Raw genomic sequence first — 25786 nt, 5'->3', positions numbered from 1 at the left:
GTCATACATTTTTATTGAATATAAGTTTTGGTCTACAGATCGGTTTGTATGACAGGGTAATTAGACTATTGGGTCAATAATTCTCTCCTTTATATCCTACTTCATTAAAAAAAGGGAAGCTTCCCCATCCTTAGGCAATTCTTTTATCTATTCTAGGTCCTCTTTTCCTCCTTTGGAGGAGAGGACAAATGAAAACCCCAGCCATTTTGTGAAGAGTGACACCTAGAAGGAAGAAACGTTACACTCACTACAGTTACGTATCACATCACTGACCCTTGCTCAAGTGCACCCAACAGTTTATCCCTCCCACAACATCCTGTGAGAATCCTCTATAGTCACAGTCATCATTAGAGAAAGACATTATCAGAAGGCAAAATAAGCAGCATTTGAATCTGTTAACCAAGTGGTACCTTCTCAAAAAAATTTTTTAAACTTTCACACTTTTTTTTTTCTCGTTTCTAAAGTAAATTTCATAGGATGATGCTTAGCTCGTAGGATGCTAGCTCTTTCCGAGAATGCTCCCGGAATAGTGATGCTTTTCTGTAATCAATCTATTTGTGTGCCAAAACAAATTAAGGGTAGACAGGAAGAAGTCAATGGTTAAGAACTTGAGATCCGAAACTAAAGTGATCTGGAACTGAGTTCCTGCTCTGCCGGCTACACTGCTCCAGCCAAATGCTGAGCTTCCGTGAAATCCCACATCTCCATCTACACATAGAAAATAGGAGCCGATTTATTTAATAAATACTTTTGTCAAATGCTAGTTTGAGAGATAAGAGAGCTAGATCTGATCGCTGACTCACTACCCACATACCCTTATGACTTTGCCAGAAGCCAGGAGCCCAATCCAGGCTGCATGAGCACCCATTCATTGAACCAACACTGCTGCTTTCCAAGGTGCACCTGAGCAGGGAATTGGGAGTCAGGAGCCACAGCCAGAGCTGGGAATTGAACCTCAGGACTCCGATGTGGGACAGACATCTCTCCACCAGGCCAAACGTCAATGTCTAAGAACTGAATTTAGTGGAGTACTTACTACATGCTAGGAGCTGTGTGTGCTAAGTTCCACGTGCTTCACATGCATTATTTGATTTAATCCTTACCACAGCCCTGTGATATGGGTAATATAATTATATCCCTATTTTATAGGTAAGCAAACAAAGAGGCTAATAGATTGCCAGACAGCATATGACTGTAAGTAGATTCAAACACAAACAGTCTGACTCCAAGGCCCATGTTAAAAGTTAATCACTACCTTTTTCGTGATGTTGTTAAGGATGAATCAGGTACCTCCTGCATAGTCCCTGGTACATAAACAAGCCTTAAGTAAATATTAGCTGTGGTATTATTTTTAGTATCATCATTTTTTCCTCAAGAGATAATTGGACCCCAAAACCAAGTTTTGACATGGGCTATTTTGTGTCTCTCTCAATTCTCTGCCCCTAGATATGTGTCTTTCAGCTGAACTGACAGGTCTCTGCTGTCACCTAAACAATCTGTACCTTACACGTCACCTAGCCGAGAGACAGGCTAAATGGCTGGTGAGTGTTCAATCTGCCACATAGAAACGTTCTCAGACAGGAATAAAGTATAAAGTCTTTTATACAAGAAAGATATACTAAAGCAACAGCCAGCAGAATTACAGGCAGCATCAAGATTGTAAGTGGGTCATGTTTCAGAAGTTCATTTGTCTATTGTTTAAAAAACTGAATACACAGAAATAAGGTTTCTAATAGTGGTTACATTCCAAGGCTGTTCACAGAAGCCTATTTATTTAGCAGGGTATAAAGCTCAATGATAGAAATCATGCCATGGCCAGTCTGGGAATAGGATTGTGTAGGGGAGGGAAAACGTATCTTTCCTGGTACAGAGAGAATCTGATACATAGTGTACTATGTATCTGTTGCTGTGTAACAAATGACCCTCAAAACTTACCATGGGAAAGCAATGAACAGCTACCTCCTCGCAGTCTCTGTGGGTCAACTGAGTTAACACAGCTGAGTTCTGGCTCAGAATCCCTCCTGGGGGTATAGTGAACATCCTCCAAGCAACAGTCATCCAAAGGCTTAGCAGGAGTAGGAGGACTGGCCCCCAGCATAATTCACTCACGGACGCTGGCAGAAGGCCGGAGTCGCTTGTCACACTGGCCTTTTCATGGGACTGCTTGAGTTCATCAACCACCTGGGAGCTGGCTACCCTCCAGCACAAGTGACCTGCAAGGAAGAACACAGGCAGTGGAAATGCCTCTTCTCTCACAGTCAGCTCTTCCACATTCTCCTGATCACAGGGTGGATACTACTCGTTAGGCCTGGGCAACTGCATAGATGAGTGATAAAGCTCCCACCCTGGATGGACAGAATGCCTGGATAAATCCTAAAACCAGCACTCCAAGTTTTTGCTGTCCTCTCACCACTCTCTCCAGGTACCTAGTGAAACATAACAAGAAAAGCAATAGGGGAAGCGGAGTGCCAGCCCTCCCCAACAAAGCTTGCTGTAAGTACCCAAAACAACCCATGTATTTGCCTCAAGTTTTCTTCAACTGTCTACTCCAATTCCCTAGCAATGAGATCTTATCAGAAGGAACATTTGTGTATTTATCCACTGGCATCTCTCAGCAGTATAATTCCAAGCAATTTGACAAAATGTAATTTTTAAAAATCTTACTCTTAAGCCAAATAGATGAGAACATTTGGGGTTAGGAAAGCAACCCATAGTAACCTCTCTCCTTTCAGCTGACTATAGCCCTGTGACCCAGTTACTGCATATTCTGAGCAACAGTTTTCTGCTTCCTGGTCTCAGAGCCATGTAGCCTCTAGCCCAAACTTCCTAATTAGACTCCCAGTGCTGCAGTAATAAAACTGGCAAACAGGAGCTTCCCTGGAGCACAAAAGCAGGGGTTGCTCTTGTACTTGGAACATGCAAAGTTCCAAAACCTCACCAGAATCTTCAGAAGATGACTGGGCTCTTAAGACTTTTTCTCATCATTTTTGTAACCTGAAGTCTGGTAATACACAGAGACCATGACAAAAAGATTATATGCATTATTTAGCATTGGATGTATATGAGCTTTGCTACAATTCAAAATTCACATCTAAATCAAACCTGGAGCCTTGATCCACCAGTTTGCTGCAGAGTGCAAGTGCGATCACACCGGACAAGTTTAGGGTTTATTAAGCAGTCTGTATTAACCAATCTTGGTGATAACAGGCCCACTAGAAGTAGCAAATAGGGCCCAGCGCAATAACATAGCAGCTAACATACTCACCTTAAATGTGCCAGGATCCCATATGGGCGCCAGTTCTAATCTCAGCAATCGTGGCGGCTCCACTTCCCATCCAGCTCCTTGCTTGTGGCCTGGGAAAGCAGTCAAGGATGGCCCAAAGCCTTGGAACCTGCACCATTGTGGGAGACCAGGAAGAGCTCCTGGCTCTGGATTGGCTCAATTCCAGCTGTTGCGGCCACTTGGGGAATGAACCATCAGACAGAAGATCTTCCTCTCTGTCTCTCCTCCTCTCTGTATATTTGACTTTCCAATAAAAATAAATACTTAAAAAATAAAAAGAAATTTGCTAATCACAAGTCCATATAGCAATCCAGTCAATCAAAACCCCAACACGAACAATGGTCATTACCATTGAAGTCCATTACAACTGAAGTCCATTCGTTAAACTAAAGTCCTATGTCCCAGCTTCCCGAAAAATATAAGTTATCCTAAGAGACATACAGTGAATAACCTAACACACTTACAAAGCTGCAAACATTCACCTTTCCCTGGATTCTCTGGCCAAATTCCACTACCACTAGGCCTTATCTCTTGATAGTACACAAATTAGAAATACAAAACATATTAGCATTAATATCTTCACTGTCCCACCCAAGCAGTGAAGACAGCACGAGGAATATAGACACACAGGGCCGTGCTCAGTGGCTACCTGTCCTCAGAGTCTGTCTGTGGGAAGCCAGGGAGCAAGCAGGAGCTGGAGAGGCCAAGAGTAGGAGTGCCAGAGTGCTGGAAGCCTGAGACTAGGACAGGGAGCCCTTCCCAATCAGGCGCCTTTATGGAAGCTTGCAAGGGAGTCTCAGATTTCAGGCAATGATAGGTGACTGTCACAGGTGGGCAGGAGGGTGGTGGTGGAGGAGCAGAGTGGCTTGCAAGTTCCTGAACTAGCTGCCTACCTCACAACAAGTTCCCCTGATAATGTCACTTTCACTCCCGACTCAACACCATTTGAGACCATGACGAAAGCTGAGGAACTTAGCCCAGAAAATACACACACTCACAAATGTCTGCACGGAGTTTTAAGGACTCGTGAACCCAGGAGATCTGGAATAAGACTTTGTATGGTTGACTTACTGCCATTCCATTCTGCCATTAGAGTTTATACTTAGGGGCCCAGCATGGTAGTACAGGGTCCCATGTGGGCGTTGTTCATACTGTGGCTGCAGCACCTTTTACCCAGATCCCTGTGAGCCTGGGAAAGAATGTTCCTAGTCCTAGGGCCCCTGCATCCATATGGAGCATCCAGTATGGAGCTCCAGGCTCCTGGCCTCACCCCTACTCCCTTGGGGCCATTTGAGAAGTGAAATAATTAACAGATCTTTCCCTCCGCAGTTTTGCCTTTCAGATAAATAAAACTCCAGATTTAAAATCAGAAAACTACTATTTATGACTCAATTCTGTCCAATGATCTTTGGGGTTTGCTTTTTGTTTTGTTAGAGCCAAAGGCCAAAGAGATACATGTCTAGCAGACTTCCTGCGCTCAAGGTTAGTCCATACTGTGAATACCTGAGAAGCAAAAGCAACTTGGCAGAGCACAAGAGGACAACACGTACTCGCAAAAGAACAGCGAACATAGCGCAGGACACAGCCCATGACAACAGCCTCACTCTCCAGTGGACCTGACTCTGTACTTTTAAGACTCTCTTGTAATTGTTTTTAATTTTTATCATGGACAGGGAATATTAGTACATATATATGAGACAAGTGTGATCATTCATGTAAAAAAATATAAAGATAAAATCAGGCTTATGGGCAAGATCATCTCCTCAAATATTTATCATTTCTGTGTTTTTGTATCCCACGCCAACTTGCCAGAAACGCAGCAACGGGACGAGGAAGGAGAAAGTCGCTTGGCTTTCCAAACTGGGCAGGAAAGCACTATCTGTTTTCTCAGAACCGAGACCGCGATTCCTCAGACCCACCTTCCCTGGAAGGGACTCGGGGCGGACACGCCCAGCCCCGGGCGGGACTGCAGCCCTGAGCCGGCCAAGCGCAGTTCTTACGGGACGAGGTGGGAGCGCCCTGGGAGCCCCGCGCTTCGCCTGTAGGCGCCCTCGGGCAGAGCAGGCGAGCAGCGCCCCCGGCCGCCCCCGCGCCCGCCCGCCCCCGGCCCCCCGCGCCCGCCCCCGGCCCCGCGCCGCCCCCGACCCCACGCCGCCCCGCGCGCGCCCCGGCCCCGCGCCCGCCCCCGGCCCCCGCGCCCGCCCCCGACCCCACGCCGCCCCGCGCCGCCTCCGACCCCACGCGCCCGCCCCCGCCCCCGCCGCCCCGCGCGCGCCCCCGGCCCCGCGCCCGCCCCCGGCCCCCGACCCCGCGGCGCCCCCGCCCCGCGCCGCCCCGCGCGCGCCCCGCCGCGCGCCGCCCGCGCGCGCCCCCGACCCCGCGCCGTCCCCGGCCCCGCGCCCGCCCCTGCCCTGCGCGCCGGGCCTGCGTGTCCTCGCGCCGACCCCTCCCTCGCGCGCTTCGCCCGGCGCACGCGCGGGGCGGAGAGAGAGGCGGCGGCCGCGGGCGCCCGGCCCCGAACCTGTCAGACCCGGGGAGCCGGCCTGGAGCGGCGGGCGCGAGCGCGGCCTCGCTCCCCTCGCGGCCCCGGGCGCAGCGGCGCGGACCGGGCCCCCCCAGCCGAGCCTGCGGGGGGCGGGAGATGAGCGGCGGCCCCGCGGCAGCGCCCCAGGTAGACGCGCCGCCCCCTCGCGGAGCCCGGCGGCGCCTGCGGGTCGGCCCAGCGCCCCCGCCGACCGCCGCTTCGGAACTTGTGGGCAGCGGCGTCGGGGCGCCTTTCATGCGTAACGTGTTTTCGTTTTCCGCAGGATGGGGAGGGACGCGCGGCACCGGCCCCGGCGACCGGCGCTCGGGTGAAGTAGGGGCCGCCGGCCGGCCGCCTGCACCGAGCGAGCCGTTCCGCGCCGCGGCCGCTCAGCCTCGGCCATGGCCGGCTCGGGCGCGTGGCAGCGCCTCAAATCCCTGCTGAGGAAGGATGACGCGCCGCTGTTTTTAAATGACACCAGCGCCTTTGACTTCTCGGAGGAGGTGGCGGACGACGGGCTGGCTCGGTTTAACAAACTTCGCGTGGTGGTAGCCGACGACGATCCCGGGACCCCGGAAAGGCCTGTTAACGGGGCGCAGCCGGCCCTCCAGGTCGACGACGATTCCTTATTGGACCAGGACTTAGCTCTGAGCAACAGTCAGCTGAGCTTGAAGGTGGACCCCTGTGACAACTGCAGCAAGCAGAGAGAGTTCCTGAGGCAGAGAAAGGTGAAAACCAGGTTGACCATTGCTGCCGTTCTGTACTTGCTTTTCATGATTGGAGAACTTGTAGGTGAGTTGTGTGGCCAACTCACTGTGCCGTTTGCCCTGCCCTGCAGAGTCTTTGTCAAGCTGTAGTTACACACCTGGGGTTGAGGTGGAAGCTTTCCTGTAGGAAAGTTGGCTGTTTATCGAGATGCTGATCCCGGGATGTGACAAGGCCACGGGATTCCAAAGTGCAGCTCAGTCTAAGCACAACATAAAACTTCCCGGGATTCCTTTGGCTCTGGCTCCTAGTTTTTCCAACACTGTGGCGTTTACTGTCAAGGAGGTGATCTGTGTTGTGTGCCATGCTATATTTTCCTGTTTTTAAGATATTCTGATAAGACATCAGATTGTTTTTTGCAGCACTTAAAATAATAGTTTTTAAGATGTATTGTTTTTATTGGAAAAGCAGATTGACAGAGAGACAGATCTTCTGTCTGATGGTCACTCCCCAAATGGTGACATTGGCAGAGCTGAGCTGATTCAAAGCCAGCAGCTTCTTCGGGTCTCTCACATGGGTGCAGGGTCCCAAGGCATTGGGTCATCATGGGCCTTTCCCAGGCCATTAGCAGGCAGCTGGATGGGATGTGGAATAGCCAGTACATGAACCGGCATCCATATGGGATCCTGGCGCGTGCAGGCCATGGATTAGCCAGTTGAGCTGCCTCGCTGGCCTCCTGTATGGTTCTAACAGCACAGGATCATAAAGCATGGAGGTGGCTGGCTGAACAGACCGATCCCCTACATTTTCACCCACAGGGATTTTGACAGCCCAGGGAGGTTGAATGCCACTTAGGTGGTTGCAGGAGCCACATTACAGTCCCAGTCTCCTGGGCTCCTTTTAAACCCACATGTGACTTAAATGGCCTCTTACAGCATTCCCTCTTGTGGTTATAGTCAGGAGATTCATTAATGCTTAAAACATGAGAAGGTTTGTGGTTTTTTTTTTTTTAAAATAATAAAATCTGATATGAGCCAAAGGGCTCCCCTGGAATTTTTATGAATTTTATGAATTTTGATTTTTTAAAATTATTGCAAATAACCACATTCTCACTTTAAGCTGCATTCTTCATTTAGAGGTTATTTTCACAGTCATGTTAGTGCTGCCATCCCCCAGAATCTGAGAGAGGTGTTCCAGGACTGTTGCAGACAGCAAAATCTAAAATCCCTTACGTAAAATGATGTAGATATTTCCATATTCTCTAGGCACATCCTCCCATAGCCTCTGGATTAGTTAGAATATCTGACACCATGTACATGCTGCGCAAATAGTTGTTATTTTGTTAGAGAATAATGACGAGGGGAAGTACATGTTCAGCACAGACGGAGACTGTTTTCTGAACATTTTCAGTCTGCAGTTGACTTGGTGGAGGCAGAGCTCCTGGACTGAGTGGACTTCTCTTGGTGACACCGGGAGGTCAGCGTCCCATGTTGTCTCCTGGTGAGCCGCGATGAGAAGTTAATATGCTTCTACTACTTCGTTTCAGACCACTCCTCCCCAGCACTTACTCCACTCGGCTGTACTGAGCTCTCACTTCCCACAAAGCACAGAGCTGTTTCCTGCCCTCAAGGCTGTCACGCTGACTGGTCCCTCTTTTTTTTTTTAAGATTTATTTATTTTTATTTCAAAATCAGATATACAGAGAGGAAGATCTTCTATCCATTGATTCACTCCCCAAATGGCCGCAATGGCCGGCGCTGTACCAATCCAAAATTAGGAGCCAGGAACTTCTTCCAGGTCTCCCACGAGGATGCAGGGTCCCAAGGCTTTGGGCCGTCCTTGACTGCTTTCCCAGGCCACAAGCAGGGAGCTGGATGGGAAGTGGAGCTGCTGGGATTAGAACTGGCGCCCATATGGGATCCTGGCACGTTCAAGGTGAGGACTTAAGCTGCTAGGCCACCAAGCCGAGCCCCCTCTCTTTCTTTTTTTTTTTTTTGAAGATTTATTTTATTTTTAAAGATTTATTTATTTTTATTGGAAAGGCAGATATACAGAGAGAAGGAGAGACAGAAAGATCTTCCATCCACTGGTTCTCTCACCAAGTGGCTACAGTGGCCAGAGCTGAGCCAATCTGAAGCTAGGAGCCAGATGCTTCTTCCAGGTTTCCCTGCTTGAGTGCAGGGTCCCAAGGATTTGGGTCATCCTCTACTGCTTTCCCAGGGAACCAGCAGGGAGCTGGGAGGAAAGTGGAGCAGCCAGGATACAAACCACTGACCATATGGGATCCCAGCACATACAAGGTGAGGATTTAGCTACTAGGCTATCGTGCTGGGCCCAGACTGTTCTCAATTACCCTCTTGAAAGTGGCTTTCAAACTTTTTTTTTCTATCTTTCTGTAACAAAAACATTTAATATGGTCTATTTAAGCATGCATGCCTACATAGTTAAGTAGGGACAAATACATGGGCTCAAATACATATACCTGAAGCAAGGTTTATTTTCTGTGAAGTATTCTGATATTTTTTTCAGTGTGTCCCAGCCCTCTGAAGTGATCTGCAGTTTGAAAAACACCACAGAGACTGGCTTTTCTTAAAATTTCTCTAGGCTAGTTTCTTGTCATTCATGTCTGATCTCAAAAGACACGTCTGAGAGATCTTTTTGAAGTTAGTCTCTTTTTCTCCAACTTTCAAAACTTCAGCATCTAATTATCTTATTAATTTACTTGTTAAATATCTTTCTTCCACTGAAATACAGACTGAACGCCCAGCACCTAGAACAGTGGCCCGAAGCAGTCAGTACATTTTTGTTGACTTAATCAATGTTTATTCTATTAGAGAATTAAAAAATGCTTAAACTATAAAGAAACTAAAAAAAAAAGAGAGAGAGAGAGAAGATGTGCCAAGATGAGGCACAGTCTCACCCAACTGATAATTCAGTATCTTCCGAAATTGACATAATTAGAATGTTGACTCATTCAAACTTAGTGATTTTATGTTCATATTTAATATGCAAAGTTAATGTAACAATCAGAATGTTCCCCCTTAAAATTAACTTCAAATTTGTTCACTCTAGGAATCATTAAGATGTAAATATCTTAACTTGCTAGTTCTGAAAGCTCATAATTGGCAAACATTTTGTGAAAGCCACAATAAGTATGTCTTTTCAGATACTGTATTTTCAAACATGAAAAAATTGATTACAGAATGCAGATGAGAGGACCTGAGAAAGGTATTCACAATATTATTCAGAATATCATAAAGAATTAAATTGCATATAAAAGAATATTAACAAGTATTCATAAAGCACCTTAGGTAGGAAGTATAGACTGATAAAAATAAAGACCTGAAAGAAGAGGCTTGGGTTTGAACGCTGGGTTTGCCACTCACTCGCTCTGAGACCTTGAGCAAGGTCCATTCTTCTTTCTGTTCAGCAGATATTTTTATGAGTGCTTCCTGTACACCAGGCCCTTTATTACCAGTTCTGAAAATGTAATGGAGAAAAAGAACTATCATGATCTGTACTGTCTAAAATATTCAAGTCAAATAGAGGAGACAGACCTTAACAAATAAGCACGTGAATAAATTTAAAATTCAGATTCTCTTAAAGTGCCATTAAGAAAAAGAAGATAAATTATGAGACATAGTAGCTTCTGGGGTAATTTATGCAGAGCCAGGTCCATTTAAATCGAAAAATAATAGTAAGGAGTTATTCAAGCAAAGAAAATAAAGGAGGGGTTTTCCAAGCAAAAAGAACAGAACGTACAAAGATTGTAGATCCTCACTTCTTTAAAATGATTTTAAAAAGCATTCAGTGTGGCTGGAATGCAGTAAGTAGGAGGAAAAGGGGCTGGAGGACCAAACCAAGCAGGTCCTAATAGGCCATGTTAAAAAGCGGTAATGTTTTAGCCAAATACAATGTGAAGCCAATAAAAGTTTTATTTATTTTCATTTTCATTTGAAAGGCAGAGAGGAAGATAGAGATCCCTGTCTGCTGTTTTATTCCCCACATTGTTGCAATAGCCAGGCTGGGCCAGACCTAAACCAGCAGCCAAAGGAAACTGTCCAGGTCCCTCATGTGGATCTGACTGAAGCACAAGAGCTTTCATCTGTTGTCTCCCACGGAGCACATTAGCAGGAAGTTGGATCCAAAGGGGAGTGGCCAGTCTTGAACCAGGCACTCCAGTATCATCCCTGCACAAAACACTTGTCTCCAGGGAAGGATTTTAAACAGGCATGTGACTTGGTGGTATTTACCTCTTTAAAATTAATTGGAAAATGGATGGGAAGGTGTAAGAATGGGCCCAAGATTTATTTATTTGAAAAACTTACCACAAGGAGGAAGAGATCTGTTACAGAGATGGGGAATATGTATAGGAAGAATAAAAATGTCATAAAGCTGTCTTTTCGTAGCATGATTCAGCCTTTTTTTCTTGAATAGAAGCTACATTTATAAACCAGAATGCTTAAAAGTTTTGGTCCATGTTCTGTTTTTTGGTCCATGTTCTCATTGCTTCTATGAAGGAGTGATGTCACTGACATGTGACACCTTATAAAATTTAAGGTGATTAACATTGGGTTAATTCAGTTCCTGAGTTTCACTCATGTTTCATATGTTCAGATCACAGGTGACTAGTGTCTACTCTGTTAGACAGCAGGTAGCTAGATCATTTCAGAAAATTCTATTGGGTAGTGGTATTTTAAGATATTGTCCTCATTTAATGGGTGAATAAGCCAAAGTTCAGAGAGGTAAGTAGCCTGCTCAGAATTCCAAAGCTCTCCATCGTTAACCACTGACCTGCATTTTTCATGGATGTGCTCCAGTTTTTTCAATGTGAGGAAATGTTATTTGTATAAAGCATGCTGGAATAATTGGATTTAACTGTAAGATCGTAAGTCCCAGGTTTTTACAGCTGTAGGCTCTTCATAGCCAGAGGTAGGAGGACCCACAGCTCAGCACACTTTTGTGATCATAGAGCTCTGTCATATGCAGCCATCACTCTTGAAGTGTGGTTCCAAGACCGGAAGTACCAACAAAACCAGGGAACACGTGAGGAATGTAGATTCTCAGGTTCCATCCCAGACCTACCAAATCAGAAACTTCGGAGAGTGGGCTCAAGCAGCATGTAACCTAACAGAGTAATATTTACCAGTAAAACTGGTTGTCCATAATGGATCAATAAATACACATATAAAATGTATTTGTGTGTGTTTCTAAAAACACAATACTTGGAAATTCAATGCCAAAACCCATTCTGTCCTAAGTTATCACTGTATGTCTTTGTATTTGGAGGCGTCATTATCCATACCCAGTAAATCAGTTTTTATCTTTTGGGTCAAATAACACCTTGTTGGAGTTAATTGGTTTAATTTTATTTCTAAGCTTTCTTAATCAAGTGAATCCCCACCTTCTTAACAGCTTTGTTGTAATATCTAGATGAGTGTAAGTAGGCTAAGCAAAAGCCGCAGCATCTATCTATATGTTTGTCCCCATTTTAGTGACTCAACACTTTTATAAGGTCATTGATTCCTTGGAGAACCCATTAATAAAAATAGATTATTTTAATCAGAAAAATACGTAGTCACCCCTCCATATTCATAGATTCCACATCCATGAATTCAGGTAATAGTGGACTGAAAATATTCACAAGGAAAACTGCACCTGTGCTAAACATGTAGACTTTGTTTTTACCACTATATATATATATATATATATATATATATATATATATAGCATATGAGTTTACAGAGAATTTATACATTAGATCAGGTTTATTATAAATAATCTAGAGATATTTAAAGTATATGGGAGGACACATATAATGTTATAGCAAATAGTACCTCATTCTATGTAAGCAAATTGAGCATCTGCAGATTTTGTTGTCAAAGGGTACCTCCTGTTCCTACAAAGCAATCCCCTGTGAAATGTGAGGGATGATTGTGAATATACCTAACCTAATGTCAGAATACTTTTATTTAACCGTAGCAGGATGAAGAATGTTGGAAGTTCATGTTTTTTGTAGGATACAATGTATTTCTGGTGTGACTGATTATGTTTATTTCTTAATTAATTTCTTCCTTTTTCCCCCTGCTCTCACTCCAAGGTGGATACATTGCAAATAGCCTAGCAATCATGACAGATGCACTTCATATGCTAACTGACCTAAGTGCCATCATACTCACCCTGCTTGCTTTGTGGCTGTCTTCAAAATCACCAACCAAACGGTTCACCTTTGGATTTCATCGCTTAGGTAGGTGGTTAGAGTTTCTTTCAGTTTATGAAGTTTTATCATACAATCACACTGAACTATAATACTGATTAACTGAGATACTGTCAGTAAATATTGTTTGGACAAAGCAAATGAAAATGAAATTTATTCACTATCTACTAAGGTACATTCAGACCCGGCAACTGAAATAGTTTACATATATAAAATTATGTGGTTACTAATCTTTGTATATTGCTGCCTATGTCCTGAAGATGTCATCAGAAAGAACTTTACTTTCACTGTATTGAACCAAGAACAATCATGTGGTTTAACTCAATAAGTAGCATTCATTTCTGCCTTTAATATTTATTTATGTGGAAAGATGAGTACAGAGAGAATTGGGGAGACAGATATCTTCCATCTCCTGATTCACTCCCCAAATGGCCACAACAGCTCAGGCTGTACCAGGCTGAAGCCAGGATCCAGGATCTTCATCTGGGTCTCCCACATGGGTGGGAGAGGCCCACAGTCTTGGGCCATTTTCTGCTAATTTCCTGAGTGCATTAGCAGAGAGTGGGATTAGAAGTAGAGTAGCCAGGCCACAAGCCACACATATCAGATGCTGGCATCACAGGCAACAGTTTAACGCACTGGGCCACAACACCAGCCCCTAGGTTCTTTCTGCCCTTCACTTCAGGTGACTAAATCATAGATTTTAACCATTATTATTATGTATAGCAAACACTATATGATGGATCCCCATTGCACTCATTATATCAACATCCTTCTATGAATGTACACATATATTATTTGCTTATTTTGAACAGATATAACGCTTAATTAAAATCATACATTGTTGGGGCCAGCACAATGGCCCAGTAGGCTAATTCTCTTTCTGAAGTGTCAGCATCCATATTGGCACCAGTTTGTGTCCTATTTGCTGCACTTGCAATCCAGCCCTCTGTTTATGACCTGGGAAGGCAGCAGAAGAAGGCCCAAGTGCTTGGGCCCATGCTCCATGTTGGAGATCCGGAAGAAGCTTCTGGCTCCTAACCTCAGATTGGCTCAGCTCTGGCTGTTGTGGCCATTTGGGGAGTGAATCAGCAATGGAAGATTCTCTGTCTCTTCTTCTGTCTCTATAAAATCTGCCTTTCAAATAAAAATTCATAAGACTTTAAAAAGCATACATTGCTGCCTACACATCTGTTTATTATGTTCCTGTGTTTTTATTCACTTGTTTTGAAAATATGTATAAAATAATCACCTGAACATAGGAAGTGCCATATGATCAAATGTCACTTCTTTAGAATTTAAAGGCTGACATTTAGTAGAACCTGTCTCAAAGAACCAAAATTATATCTGATAATCTTATGTCAATAATGACTATTAACCAATAAATCAGTGAGTTCCTATTCTTTGTTACTTTTTAGCCTATGCTTACCTCAGCTTCCAGGTTTTCTTGGTAAGACACTAGGTCTAGTGTTAAACGTGACATTGTACGTGTGTGTTCCAAGTCCACCCAGGTCATCTGATAAGAGAGTTAACTGGCATCCCCTCCCCTCATCATTCTGAATTGCTATAAAAGAAAGGGAAAGCCCAGCACCATAGCCTAGTGGCTGAAGTCCTTGCCTTGCATGCCCAAGATCCCATATTTGCACTGGTTCATATCCGGCTGCTCCACTTCCCATCCATCTCCCTGCTGTGGCCTGGGAAAGCAGATGAGAGTGGCCCAAAGCCTTGGGACCCTGCATCCACGTGGGAAACGCGTAAGAAGCTCCTGGCTTCAGATTGGCTCAGCGTCTACTGTTACAGCTGCTTGAGGAATCAACCAGCAGACAAAATTTTTTGTCTCTGTCTCTCCTTCACTCTGTAAATCTGCCTTTCCAATACAAGTAAATAAATCTCTAAAATAAATAAATTAATAAAAAGAAAGTGAAAGCCATAAGTGGGGTTTTCCCATTGTTTGTCAAATTACTTTAAATGCATTTGCATGTATTCCTAAAGAAATTCCACTGCTCTCCAACATAATATATAGTCATTTGCTAACTAGTTGTTTTCAAGCTGTCAAACAGCTTAATAATACTTTAAAAAAAAAAAGATTATTTAAATTGGAAAGGTAGATATGCAGAGAGAAGGAGAGACAGAGGGGAAGATCTTCCATCTCCTGATTCACTTCCCGAGTGACCATATGGCCAGAGCTGAGCTGATCCAAAGCCAGGAATCTGGACTTCTGGGTCTCCCATGCAGGTTGCAGGGTCCCCAAGACTTTGGGCCATTCTTGACTGCTCTCCCAGGCCACAAGGAGGGAGCTGGATGGGAAGTGGGGCAGCCGGAACATGAACTGGCATACATTAAGGATCCTGGCACATTCAAGGTGAAAACTTTAGCTACTAGGCTACCACACCAGGCCCTAAAAATATTTTCAAATGTTACTTTTTGTGATTTAAATACCTACAGTTTAAGATTGAAAACCTAAAAATATCATATATTAAGTAATTTTTAACTTGTAACTCTACTTGAGGAGGAGCAGCATTTGAATACTATGGCTTTTAACCTCTTTCAGATTACAAACCCCTTGGAACTCTAATAAAAACAAACTCCTCTCCAGAAACGTGATAATGCAAAGGACTAGATATACAAGTGTAGTAAGCACCTATAAACATGCAAATCCTGTTGCCTGTCAAAGAAATACTCTGTTTCATACATGACATTTTGTTCCTTCATAAATAGTAAGCACTAAGTAAAGTTGAGGAAAAAATACAGAACTAATACTGTAGAAAGTCAAATCTGTCTCCCCTTAAGAATACTGAGTTCCAACGTGGTAGACAAGATATCAGCATTTGACTCCTGTCACTCTGATAATTCATAGAAGCACCAAAAAAAAAAAAAAAAAAAGATCCAGTTGAGTCGGTCATCAATAAACCAATTTCTACAAGTTGAAAAGTCGATAGGAATGGGTTGAATAAGTGAAGCTACAGCCTAAGGTATACTCTGAACCAGAAATTGAACCATCCTAGCAGATTTCCAAAGAAAATTCAGGGCTAGAGTTAAGTAGAAGTGAGTACTGGAACTAAAACAGGGTGAAATAGGATACTGACAATAGATGGTAAACTGTTTCCAGTGGCTCCCCGGGGCCCTGCCTCCCTGCCCTTGCTCATCTGACATCTCTTCTGGTTTATATACCTCCCCTCTCGCCTCCACCTCCACTCAAGCAGGCTGCATGTTCCCTAATAGAAAACATTAAATATTTCTTCTAGAAAGAAATTGAAGACAATGGGGAAAATTCTTGAGGAGGATTCAGACATGGCAGAGATACCAAAAGTCTGGAGAACAAAGCCATAAGCCAGAGCAGTTGGGATCCTTGAGTTCCACCAAGTGCCATGACTGCATGAGTGGCATCTTGGGGAGAGATGTTTATATTGGCTATATTTTAATAGGATATCCCTTGTTATATCTAATTCCAAAAGTTGGGGATTCAGGTCCCGAAGACCATTGCAGCAGAAATCTCTTTCATAAATCTAGGGTTTGTTATTGTTGTTGAATTTTTATTTTGTTTTGATAGCATGGGGATGGGAAGTGGACAGGAGTTGAAAATTTTTTGTAAATATTTAAAATAAATGTTGCAAAATGCAAAATCTATTCTTGTAAGAAAAATGTATTTTATTTATTTGAAAGACCATTAGATAAAGAGGGCTAACCTTCCATCCATTGGTTCATTCCTCAATTCCACAAGGGTTGGAATTGGGACAGGCCAAAGCCAGAGCCAAGAGCTTCATCTAGGTCTCCCACACGGGTTGCAAGGGACCAGGGACTTGGACCATCTTTAGCTGCTTTCCCAAGCACAACAGCAGGGAGCTGATCAGAATTGGAGAAGCCCTGGGTCAGAGTGGGGGGTTCAAACTGACATCCATGTGGGATGTCAGGGTCACAGGTGGTAACTTAACCCAGTAGGCCACAGTACTGCCTTCAAAAACACGTTTTAAAAGAGGTTTTCCCAGAGAAATTTTGCTTTATTCATTTATTTATCTGTGGACTATTGATTTTAGACATTTAACTGGTATTTTAAAAGTTCTGTTGCGAGGTAAATAAAAGAGAAGTAGTTAAGAGTACAGACCTAAAACCCAAACTTGATTTCAGTTCTGGCTCCTCACTTCCCAACACTGTGATCTTGGGCAAGTTGCATAATACCTTTGTGCGTCAGTTTCTTCTTTGTAAAACAATATGAACAACAATCGCTACCTCATAGAATTAAGAAGAATATTAAATGACGTTGTGTTTGTAAAGCGCTCAGAACAGTGCCTAACACTTCAAATGCAGTCCTCATCTATTCTTCACATTACCAACTTCATTTTTCTTTAGAAAAGAATCTAAAAAAAAAAAAATTCAAGGTGTACCTGTGACTTTTATTTATATACATAGAAATGCTACCATATACTCTGTGGACTGTCCGATCTTCAGAACTTCTGTTATATTTTATAATAATATGGTAACAAGTCATAATCACTGCTTTAAGGTGCTATAAATAAAAAGTTTATATTCTTCCTTTCAGAGAACAGAAATGCTGTGAATACAGGGGAAGAAAGGAGGGGAATCTCATCGCCCTCTGTATCTACATTTTGTTTTGTTTTTGTAATACACCACAATTTTTATTGCAGTGTGGCCATTTTTGTGAGGGTGGGGGGAGTTTGTCACAAAACAATGTTCCATTTCAGGCTCTTTTATACAGAAATTGCTGTCATGACCAATATTCAGAATATCTTCAGTTTTGCAAGACTCAATGGTAAACATAAAACTCATACACTTATTCAGTAGTATACACTCAATGGAAAACAAAAAGGCATTAATAATAACTATTTCTTTTAAAAAGGTATACAGGTAACAGGAATGAACACTGAGGTACTCGGATAAATTGGTAACACAATTAATGGAACTTAGTTGGCATTCCTTTTGAAGGGGATTCAACTCATTACAAAAAAACTGCTTTTAATGTATAGTGTTGTATCTGTGCTGCCATGTTACACAGAGAGGCCGGCCAGTGCAGGTGAGGTGCATGAGTGCTCAAGCCTCAGAACTGCAATCAAGTGCAACTATAAATAATACTGAAACAAGTTGAGCATCTGACCAGTGGATAATACTTTCAAGGCATTCGGCTAGCTTATCCTTTGCTGCTCTCAGCTCAGTATTCTCAGCAATTCATATTAACAGTCACATTCATTGTAGTGCTTGCCACCACGGAGGCATCTAACCAGTTCTTTTGGCTAAAATCACACAGGGAAGGCATGCCTTGGGTTCTACATAAAATAACTTTTAACAGTCTAATGGCAATTCCTCCTTCATGCATTGTGTTAGAAGAGCCCAGTAGAAAGGGGGGAAACAAAAAACAAACCAAAAGAACCCCAAAACAGACAAACAAAACAAAAAGCCCTAATACTATTCCAGTGGGTTGAGCTGGAGAAACGGATGTTCCGTAAGATCCAGATGGCACTTGATTGTCACATTATAATGGTTTTCCTTTAAGTGAAACGAGTGCATTGCCTCCCGATTTCTCTGCCAGTGTTGAACAACGGTTCTTAATGCCATTCAAGCCACTTACTTGCCATTCATGCTTAATCCCTGTAAATTTCTTTTTAATGGCATCTTTAGAGCTAGCATAAATCATCTTGCTTTTTAAAGGTACACTTTCAGGATATAAATACTAGGTCTTCTTTCTTAGACTATTGTCTCGTCTGTGGCATCGCACAAAGCATATTGGCAGTCACAGAGGATGTAGCGGGTCCTCTACAGTAGCACCAGTGTCACCCACCAGATCTGTCTCGCTTCCTCTACAGTTGTTTGCCTTTATTTGCTTAAACAGAAGAGGTTGGCTTTCTTTCTTTTCTTTGATCTCCTCTTGGATAAAAGATTTCCTTACTTTCATATCATTCAAAACTGTGATGACTTCATCATTCACTTAGACTCTTTTGTCTGTCTGCTGCTCTGGCTGTGGCAGCCCCTGCATTTACATTTTGTTTCTCTCAAGTTCCTAAATACTTTTTATGTTGATGTGTGCCTAGGTATAGTTTTGAAACAGTAGTGATAATTAGTTCTCACTCAAGTGAGAATGATTAACATGTTTATTTAAAAAGTAAAATTAATGGAAATTGAGATAATTCTACTTGATAGTAAATAGTGATGCCATTAAATTATTTTCATCTTCTCTCTGCCCCATTAGTTCCTTTTTGCTTGGTTTCTTATCTCATGTGCCTGCAATATCCAGTGCAGGGGCAGAACCTGGAACTCCATCCTGGTCTCCTGCATGGGTGGCAGACCCCCAAGTACTTGAATCCTTTGCTTCTTCCCGAGGTGCACATTAGCTGGACTACATCCTTGCTACTCTGGTATTGGATGTAGGCACGCCAAGTGGCTGCTTAACGTGCTGCACCACAATGCCTGCTGCCCACCCTACCAGTTCTTTTGCAGTTTACGCTGAATCTGAAATTTTGTTTTCAAAGATTTACTGTTAAAGTATTAAGTACTTTGCACAGTGGATTTCCAGTTCCTGCATTTGTTCTGGAGTGAGGAAGAAGGAATAGTCATTTCTCTCTTACCCTAACATTAGATTGTATTGAATAAAATTACTTCTCCTTCTGTAATACTAAGTTTTAAAATTCACTTACATGTTTAATGTCAAGGTGCAACTGATAGTTCTAATTTGAACTAACGAATAGCATTCAAGAAAAACACATAATACATGTGAAGATTTATGGAAACTGTGATAGAAAATTCCTGAAATTTGTGTATATATTACCTTTTAGTGAATGTAATCTTTTTCCCCAACATGAGGCGCGCTCCAAGGGTTCTGCTCATACAGTTTTGATAGTTCATCAGTTCTGGATTGCTGCCAATCTCTCCGTCCCAACCGTAATGAAACCTATTCAGAGTCCACTGGCTGACAGTCTCTTGATGGTTGGGGTTCCAAGATCAGCAGTTCAGTTCGAGAAATATCCAAAGAAACTTCATCTGAGTTGATCCCAGATCTGATTCTTGAGTGAGTTTGCTAGTACAGACTCCAACACTGTGCGTCACACCAATCGGCTTATGCATATGCTGGTCGTTGCGATTACTGGGTCCGTTCGGCTTCCAGTCCTGTCTTCCTTGTGAACCAATGGGTGTTGTAGTCCAGCTCGATTCTACCCACTTCATACTCGGTCTTCATGCAAACCAGTTGGAGCTGCAGCCTAGTTGAGGCGACTCCCCAAAACCCCTACCAGTTCTGCCCCCCACCCTGGTTCCCATGCTTGCCAGTATGCACTGCAGGCTTGTCCAGTCTGTCCCACATCCCAAGTAGCTCTCGCACACATCAATGGACATTGAAGCCTGGTTCTACCCAACCAACCTATTATCCAGCCCATACACCCACTGGCAGGTGCCTTCCTGTCAAGCCACCCCTGCTCCTAGCCTGGGTTTCGTGCTGTCCAGTGAGGGTGGTAACCCTGAGGGAGGTGCCCACTATTTCCCTACTAGGCCACACCCACTCCTAGAGTATGCAGTCTCCAGGTAGTTTTGGCATTTGACTTGTCAGAATTGGCTCCTAGTACCAGCCTCTGCCAGTTAACGCTGTGGCTAAGCCCAAACACCCCTCAACCCACTCTAATTTTAACTTGCACCAGTCAGAACAGTCAGCTCACCGTGAGGCCCACAGGTGCTATAGCCCTGCCTAGTCTGAACTGCCCCCATCCGTATTCACACTTCCCAATGGAAGTAGTTATCCAGCAGGGGTGCCCACGTTCCCCTGTTGGCTTTGCCTCCTCCCTGATTGTCACATGTGCTGGTTGTGTGCTGCAGCCACATCTGGTACGGCTCATCTCACCTTGGCATTACTTGTTGTGTACTGGTATGTGCTGCAACCAAACCTGGCTCGACCCACACTCTGTTCTGGTGCTCGGATTCACCAGAAGGTAATGTGAACAGATTCAGGCTGGTCTGCCCCCAACCCATGCCATGTGTATGCCAGTGGGATAATTTTCATTGCCTGTTTTGGGTTGTTCCCGATTGTGCTTCTTGCGCTTACCTGCATGGGACTGTGTCCTGCCAGAGAAGTTGCCCGGGCTCCTCCACCAGAACCTCTCCCAATGCCAGTTTTTGCTCATACCAGTGGGTCCATGAGCCAGCACTACTCAGTTTGCCTGCTATCCTAGGAGGAACAGTGGCTTTTCCTGCCTGGCCTCTGACCCAAGCTGGTTCTTGTTGTTGGATATTTCAACCCAGCCATGGCTCTTCCATACCCCTACCAAGCTCACACATGGTTCAGTAAGGGCTGAGACCTAACCTAGTCTGTCACACAACCCTCCCCGGTCCTCCAGAGCACCAGATGGTGTTGGAATTTGGCCTGGCTTGGTGCTTCCCATCCCAGTCCACAATTGTGCCAAGTGAGATTACGATCGTATCCTGATCAGAATGTAGCCTCAGTTCCAGCCCATGCGCTCCTTGGTGGGAAACTCAACCCAGCTAGGGTGTCCTGTTATTTCCCCAACCGGGCCTCTGCCCTGCCATAGAGCAGGTGTAGGCTGGTGGTTGTTCTGTCTCCGCTTGGCAGAGCCCCTCACTTGTCGTGGCCCCTTGGATGCTGTGGCTTAGTGCCTCTGCCTCACACAGATCAGTATGTGCAAGGACCTACCTGGCATGAGCTGTGCTCCAACCTGATTTCTGTTGTTACTTGTGAGTTAAGGTTTGTTCAGCCCTGCCCCTTCTGTCCCCTTTCAGTGGCAGCCCGGCCCACCCCACATCCTGTTTAAAGATGCACATTTGGGTGCTGCTGCCTTGACCTACCCTGACTGTTGTGGATTCCTTTACCCATGAGTGATGGCAGATGGCGTGGTCACACCTAGCTTAGACCATTGCAACCCCAGCTTGGGAACTAACCCGGGGGATTTGTATTCCAAAGGGTTGGGCCCACACAACCCCACAGAGCCTACCCCCAGTCCAAGTTCTCTTGTGTGCTGGAGAGTGTCTTGATCCTGCCAAATGTGACCACTCCACAACTCCAACACTCAGTCGGGCAATGGTACCCAACACTGCCAAAGAGGCCCCCATCCATAGCTTTGGTGTGGGCTAGTATATGGTGATCAGTGATGTTCTATACTAATATCCCATCTCTGTATTCATAATTGAGCTGTTGCATCTGTCTTACTAAAATTATCTTCTGGACACTTCCCCCAAACCACTAGGTCTTGGTCCCCTTGCCTGCTTGTATCTTTCATGACACTGTCACTGAGAATACCTGAAAATTCACTTTGCACCTACACTCAATCTAGTCTTAGTCATGAGTGACCCAGGCAGCAATTACATATGTTGAAAACCTGTAATCTTTTAATACCTCTATTATGTAATATGTAATGAAGCATTGTTCCTATAATCAATCACTCCTAATTTCTGTATTTATGAGTTTGAATTTAAAATAGTTTATATCCAAATGTTCACTATTTTACCTTTTTAAATATTTATTTATTTCTATTGGAAAGACAAATTTACAGAGAGGAGAGACAGAAAAATCTTCTGTCCATTGATTTACTCCCCAAGTGCCCATAATAGCCAGAGCTGGACTGATCCAAAGCCAGAACTCAGGAGCTTCTTCTGAGCCTCCCATGTGGGTGCAGGGTCCTCAGGGTTTTAGAACATCCTCGACTGCTTTGCCAGGCCACAGGCAAGGAGCTGGATGGGACTGCTTGAAGGCTCAGGATTAATCAGTTGAGCCTTCACATCCCCTCTACCATTACTATTTGACATTGAGCAACAATAGCAGCTTACTTTGGGAAAGGGTAGAGCAGAGTAGGAGCCACGTGGGAGTTAACTTTTACATACGTGGATTGAATTGATTGTGGGTTGTCATCCTGTTCTAGGAAGCACTAAAAGTAAGGAAACCACACTGTGGCAGCAATCCCACACATACTCGGCAGGAATAGCATTATCTCTCAAAGGAAAAATGCCACTGTAGAGACCAGCCTCCACTTCTTATTTTCTGCCTACATCCTTTGTGGATTATTAAAGTAAAAACTTTATTTATATGGGTTTTCTTTTTATATGTCTATGTGATTAAAGATAGTGACCATGTGAAAAGATTGTGTTACACAGAGCTGCTTGTACTTGAAAGCTGTGATAATGCAAACCATCCGCCAACACTAGCGACAAACTAGCAGTGTGGAGTCCTTTGTAGCAGTGTCAACTGAGCAGATACAGGTACAGCCAGCTAGGTAAAGGATTGTCTTGGATAGGTGTAGTGTAACAATACTAATTCTATCTGGGTTTTTCTTTTTAATCCCACGAAGATAATAGAGCAGAAAACTATTTTTTTAAGATTTTGTTTTTATTGGAAAAGTCCTGTACTGCTTTCCCAGGCTATAAGCAGGGAGCTGGATGGGAAGCAGGACAACCAGGATTAGAACCTCTGCCCATATGGGATCCCAGGCAAGGCAAGGACTTTAGCTGCTAGGCTACTGTACTGGGCCCAGAGCAGAAAATTCCAACAACAACAAAAATCTAAATGCATGGCACAAACAAAAAACTATGTAGTATCTTCTCCCTAGCTGTTGGTTTATTTTAACAATGTCCTCCCTTCACTGATAAAAGTTTTTCTATTTATTCACATCAGAATTAAGTTGCGTCAGCTAAACCTTTGCAGGAAAAGAAAAGGTTTCTAGAACTTCCTAGAAATGAGTTTTTTGAGACAAAAGTCATGGGTGAAGTGTTCAGTATCAACAGAAGTCAAATTGAGAGAAGCAGGCACTCAGGGTATGGTGGAGGGGGGCGGGTAGGAAAGAGGGACCCGGGTATTGTTCAGAATAGAAGGTGAAAGGATCCAAAGATAAGCCTTGGAGTTTAACTTGGCATTCCAGTGACAACAGTGGATGAGAATCCCTGTGATTTCTTTAACTTGAGGGCAGAAAGCTCTCTGGCTGAGTTGAAATATACATGTTGTACTGGTTTGGAAATCCTAGATAAAGCCTTCCTTTTCCTTCACAGCTTCTATTGGAAAAAGGTAGAAAAGACACACAGCATAAGAGAATGTTATTTTCACTCTTCCCTGTTCATTGTGCAAACCTCTGAAACTTGCCTTAAAATGTTTGCTATCTTGTGTGTGCTTCAAGGTGTTATGTAATTTAAATGAAATGTAAACATTGGTAGCAAAGCTAACTATTCTAATAGGCCAGTATATTTATGTAGCAACTGTGTGACAAATACTCTGAGTTGGTTGAGTGTGGTTTATTCACTGACTTGCCCACTAGTTAACCTGCTGAAAGAATATTAGTAGAGCGGAGAGAAATGCAGTAAATACTGTGCATGTACATAGACAGAATATAATAACTAAGACACTGTAGTGGAGGACGGGGAAGGAGTTCAGTGCTTTTCATATGACCCTTTTTTTGCAGACTGACATTGTAGTTCCACCTGTGATGTTGGCATCCATGTGGGTGCCAGTTCAGGTCCTAGTAGTTCTATTTCCAATCATGCTGCCTCCTAAGGCACCAGGGAAAGCCGTGAAGGATGGCCAATGGAAGATCCAGGCTCTTGGCTGTGACCAGCCCAGCCCTGCAGCCATTTGGGGAGTGAATTAGCAGGATGGAAGATACCCTTCTCTCTCTCCATTTCTGCAACTCTCCCTTCCAAATAAACAGTATTAAAAAAAAAAAACACAACCTAAAATAAAGCCTCTAGTTTTTGCAAATTAATTGGTTTTCTTAAATGTACAGTAAATTCCATGTCTTATAAAAAAAACTTGATTACCATTATTTCTCCTGTCTTCATTTTTTCATTTTGTTTTATTTGAAAGAAAGAGAGAGATACAGGCACAGAGAGCTATCCACTGGTTTACTCCCTTAAAGACCCCAGTGGCCAGGACTGAGCCAGCCTAAAGCTGAGAACTCAATCGTGGTCTTTAGTGTGTGGCAGGAACCCACACTACTATCACCACTGATATCACCACTGAGCTAATGCCACTGCCCCCCAGGGCCGGCCTTGGGAGGAAGTCGGAGTCAGAGCTAGAAGCAGGCAGCAAACCCAGTGCTACGGTCCTGTCTTCTTAACTACTAGGGCAGAGATACACACCCTATTATATCTTTGCTTTTGGTATTTAATAGCTGTTAAGACTTACATTGTTATTCTTTATATGAGAAATTCAGAATGTTTCTGTCTTTATTAGATCGTTAACCATAGACAGTTGCTTATGTCCCACTGTATGACTCCACTGACCATGCAGCAAGAAATGCACAATCACTTATATTACCACTTTTTCCAGTGCTACTTTCAGCCAAGGTGGAATAATTTAACCACATTATAACTTACACTACGTCTACAAAGTAGCACAAAATGTTAGAATTGCTATAATAGTAGATCATGGCATTTTCATAAAAATCTCTCCTGATAATTTATGTTAAATTTCCATCTAGATTGAAATATAACCATTTCAGTTTACCTGAACTAATAGGTTAGTAACTTTCGCAGAAATCTAAGGCTCCAGTTGTGAAAGCCCCTGAGTCTCCTTTAATAAAATGAAAACCACCTTGCATGCACTCCTTTTTATTGTAAGTTCTGTGACCAGAGACACGTCCAGAGCAAGAATGAGAAGATCAGAATAAGTGCAGTTTGGTTGGTGACTGAAAGCATCTCGCTCTCTCAAATTTGTGGATTAAACAGAATGCCTATTTTTATCTGCATTCCATTAGATTAAAAATAACTGTAAAAGTTTAAACGTTACTTAGTCCTATTCATGGTATTTCACCAAAATTTAACCTTGAAAGAGCTTTTTATTTGTTTTGTCAGATTAAATGCTCTTACTACCAGCAACTAGATGGTACTGTCTATGCTTAATTATAAATCTCAGCCCTAAAAAACTACTTAAAATTTTGTTCTATCCTTTTTCCTTTTTATTTCTCAGTTCTCATTCTAAAGGATATCTTAATAGGTAATTAGCCTAAAAACTAGCAAATAAGTGTCTTTGCTTTTCACTGAGAAAACTAGACTGTGTGACATGCGGCACACTCCCTATTGATTGTCCGAAAGGGAACGTCATTGATAGTATTGTCTTCACGTGCCA

At 43.5% G+C, this 25786-nt stretch overlaps 1 protein-coding gene, 1 long non-coding RNA gene and 1 pseudogene across 4 annotated transcripts in view; 1 reads left to right on the top strand and 2 right to left on the bottom strand.

Annotated features, from left to right (window-relative positions):
- Window positions 1-760: 760 nt before the first annotated feature.
- LOC121149425 overlaps window positions 761-25786 on the bottom strand; it is a 69576-nt gene continuing 44550 nt past the window's right edge. For all 3 annotated transcript variants that reach the window (XR_005882651.1, XR_005882650.1, XR_005882652.1), the window contains 2 exons: window positions 9855-9992; window positions 761-2213 (listed from right to left, as the gene is read on the bottom strand). This is a non-coding gene — a long non-coding RNA (uncharacterized LOC121149425). The remainder of the gene's footprint in view (window positions 2214-9854; window positions 9993-25786) is intronic.
- SLC30A4 (solute carrier family 30 member 4) overlaps window positions 5759-25786 on the top strand; it is a 32503-nt gene continuing 12475 nt past the window's right edge. Inside the window, exons 1-3 of the mRNA XM_040970061.1 lie at window positions 5759-5954; window positions 6091-6599; window positions 12613-12759. Of these exons, the coding sequence (XP_040825995.1) occupies window positions 6209-6599; window positions 12613-12759 (538 nt within the window). The 5' untranslated portion in view covers window positions 5759-5954; window positions 6091-6208. The remainder of the gene's footprint in view (window positions 5955-6090; window positions 6600-12612; window positions 12760-25786) is intronic.
- LOC121149424 lies at window positions 18215-18782 on the bottom strand (annotated as a pseudogene).

Source organism: Ochotona curzoniae, unplaced genomic scaffold (genome assembly GCF_017591425.1).
Source record: "Ochotona curzoniae isolate NIBS_2020 unplaced genomic scaffold, NIBS_Ocur_1.0 scaffold_4701, whole genome shotgun sequence".
In the NCBI taxonomy this organism is placed as follows: domain Eukaryota; kingdom Metazoa; phylum Chordata; class Mammalia; order Lagomorpha; family Ochotonidae; genus Ochotona; species Ochotona curzoniae.
Note: the sequence above shows the minus strand (reverse complement) of the source record. Positions and strands in the feature narration are given on the sequence as shown.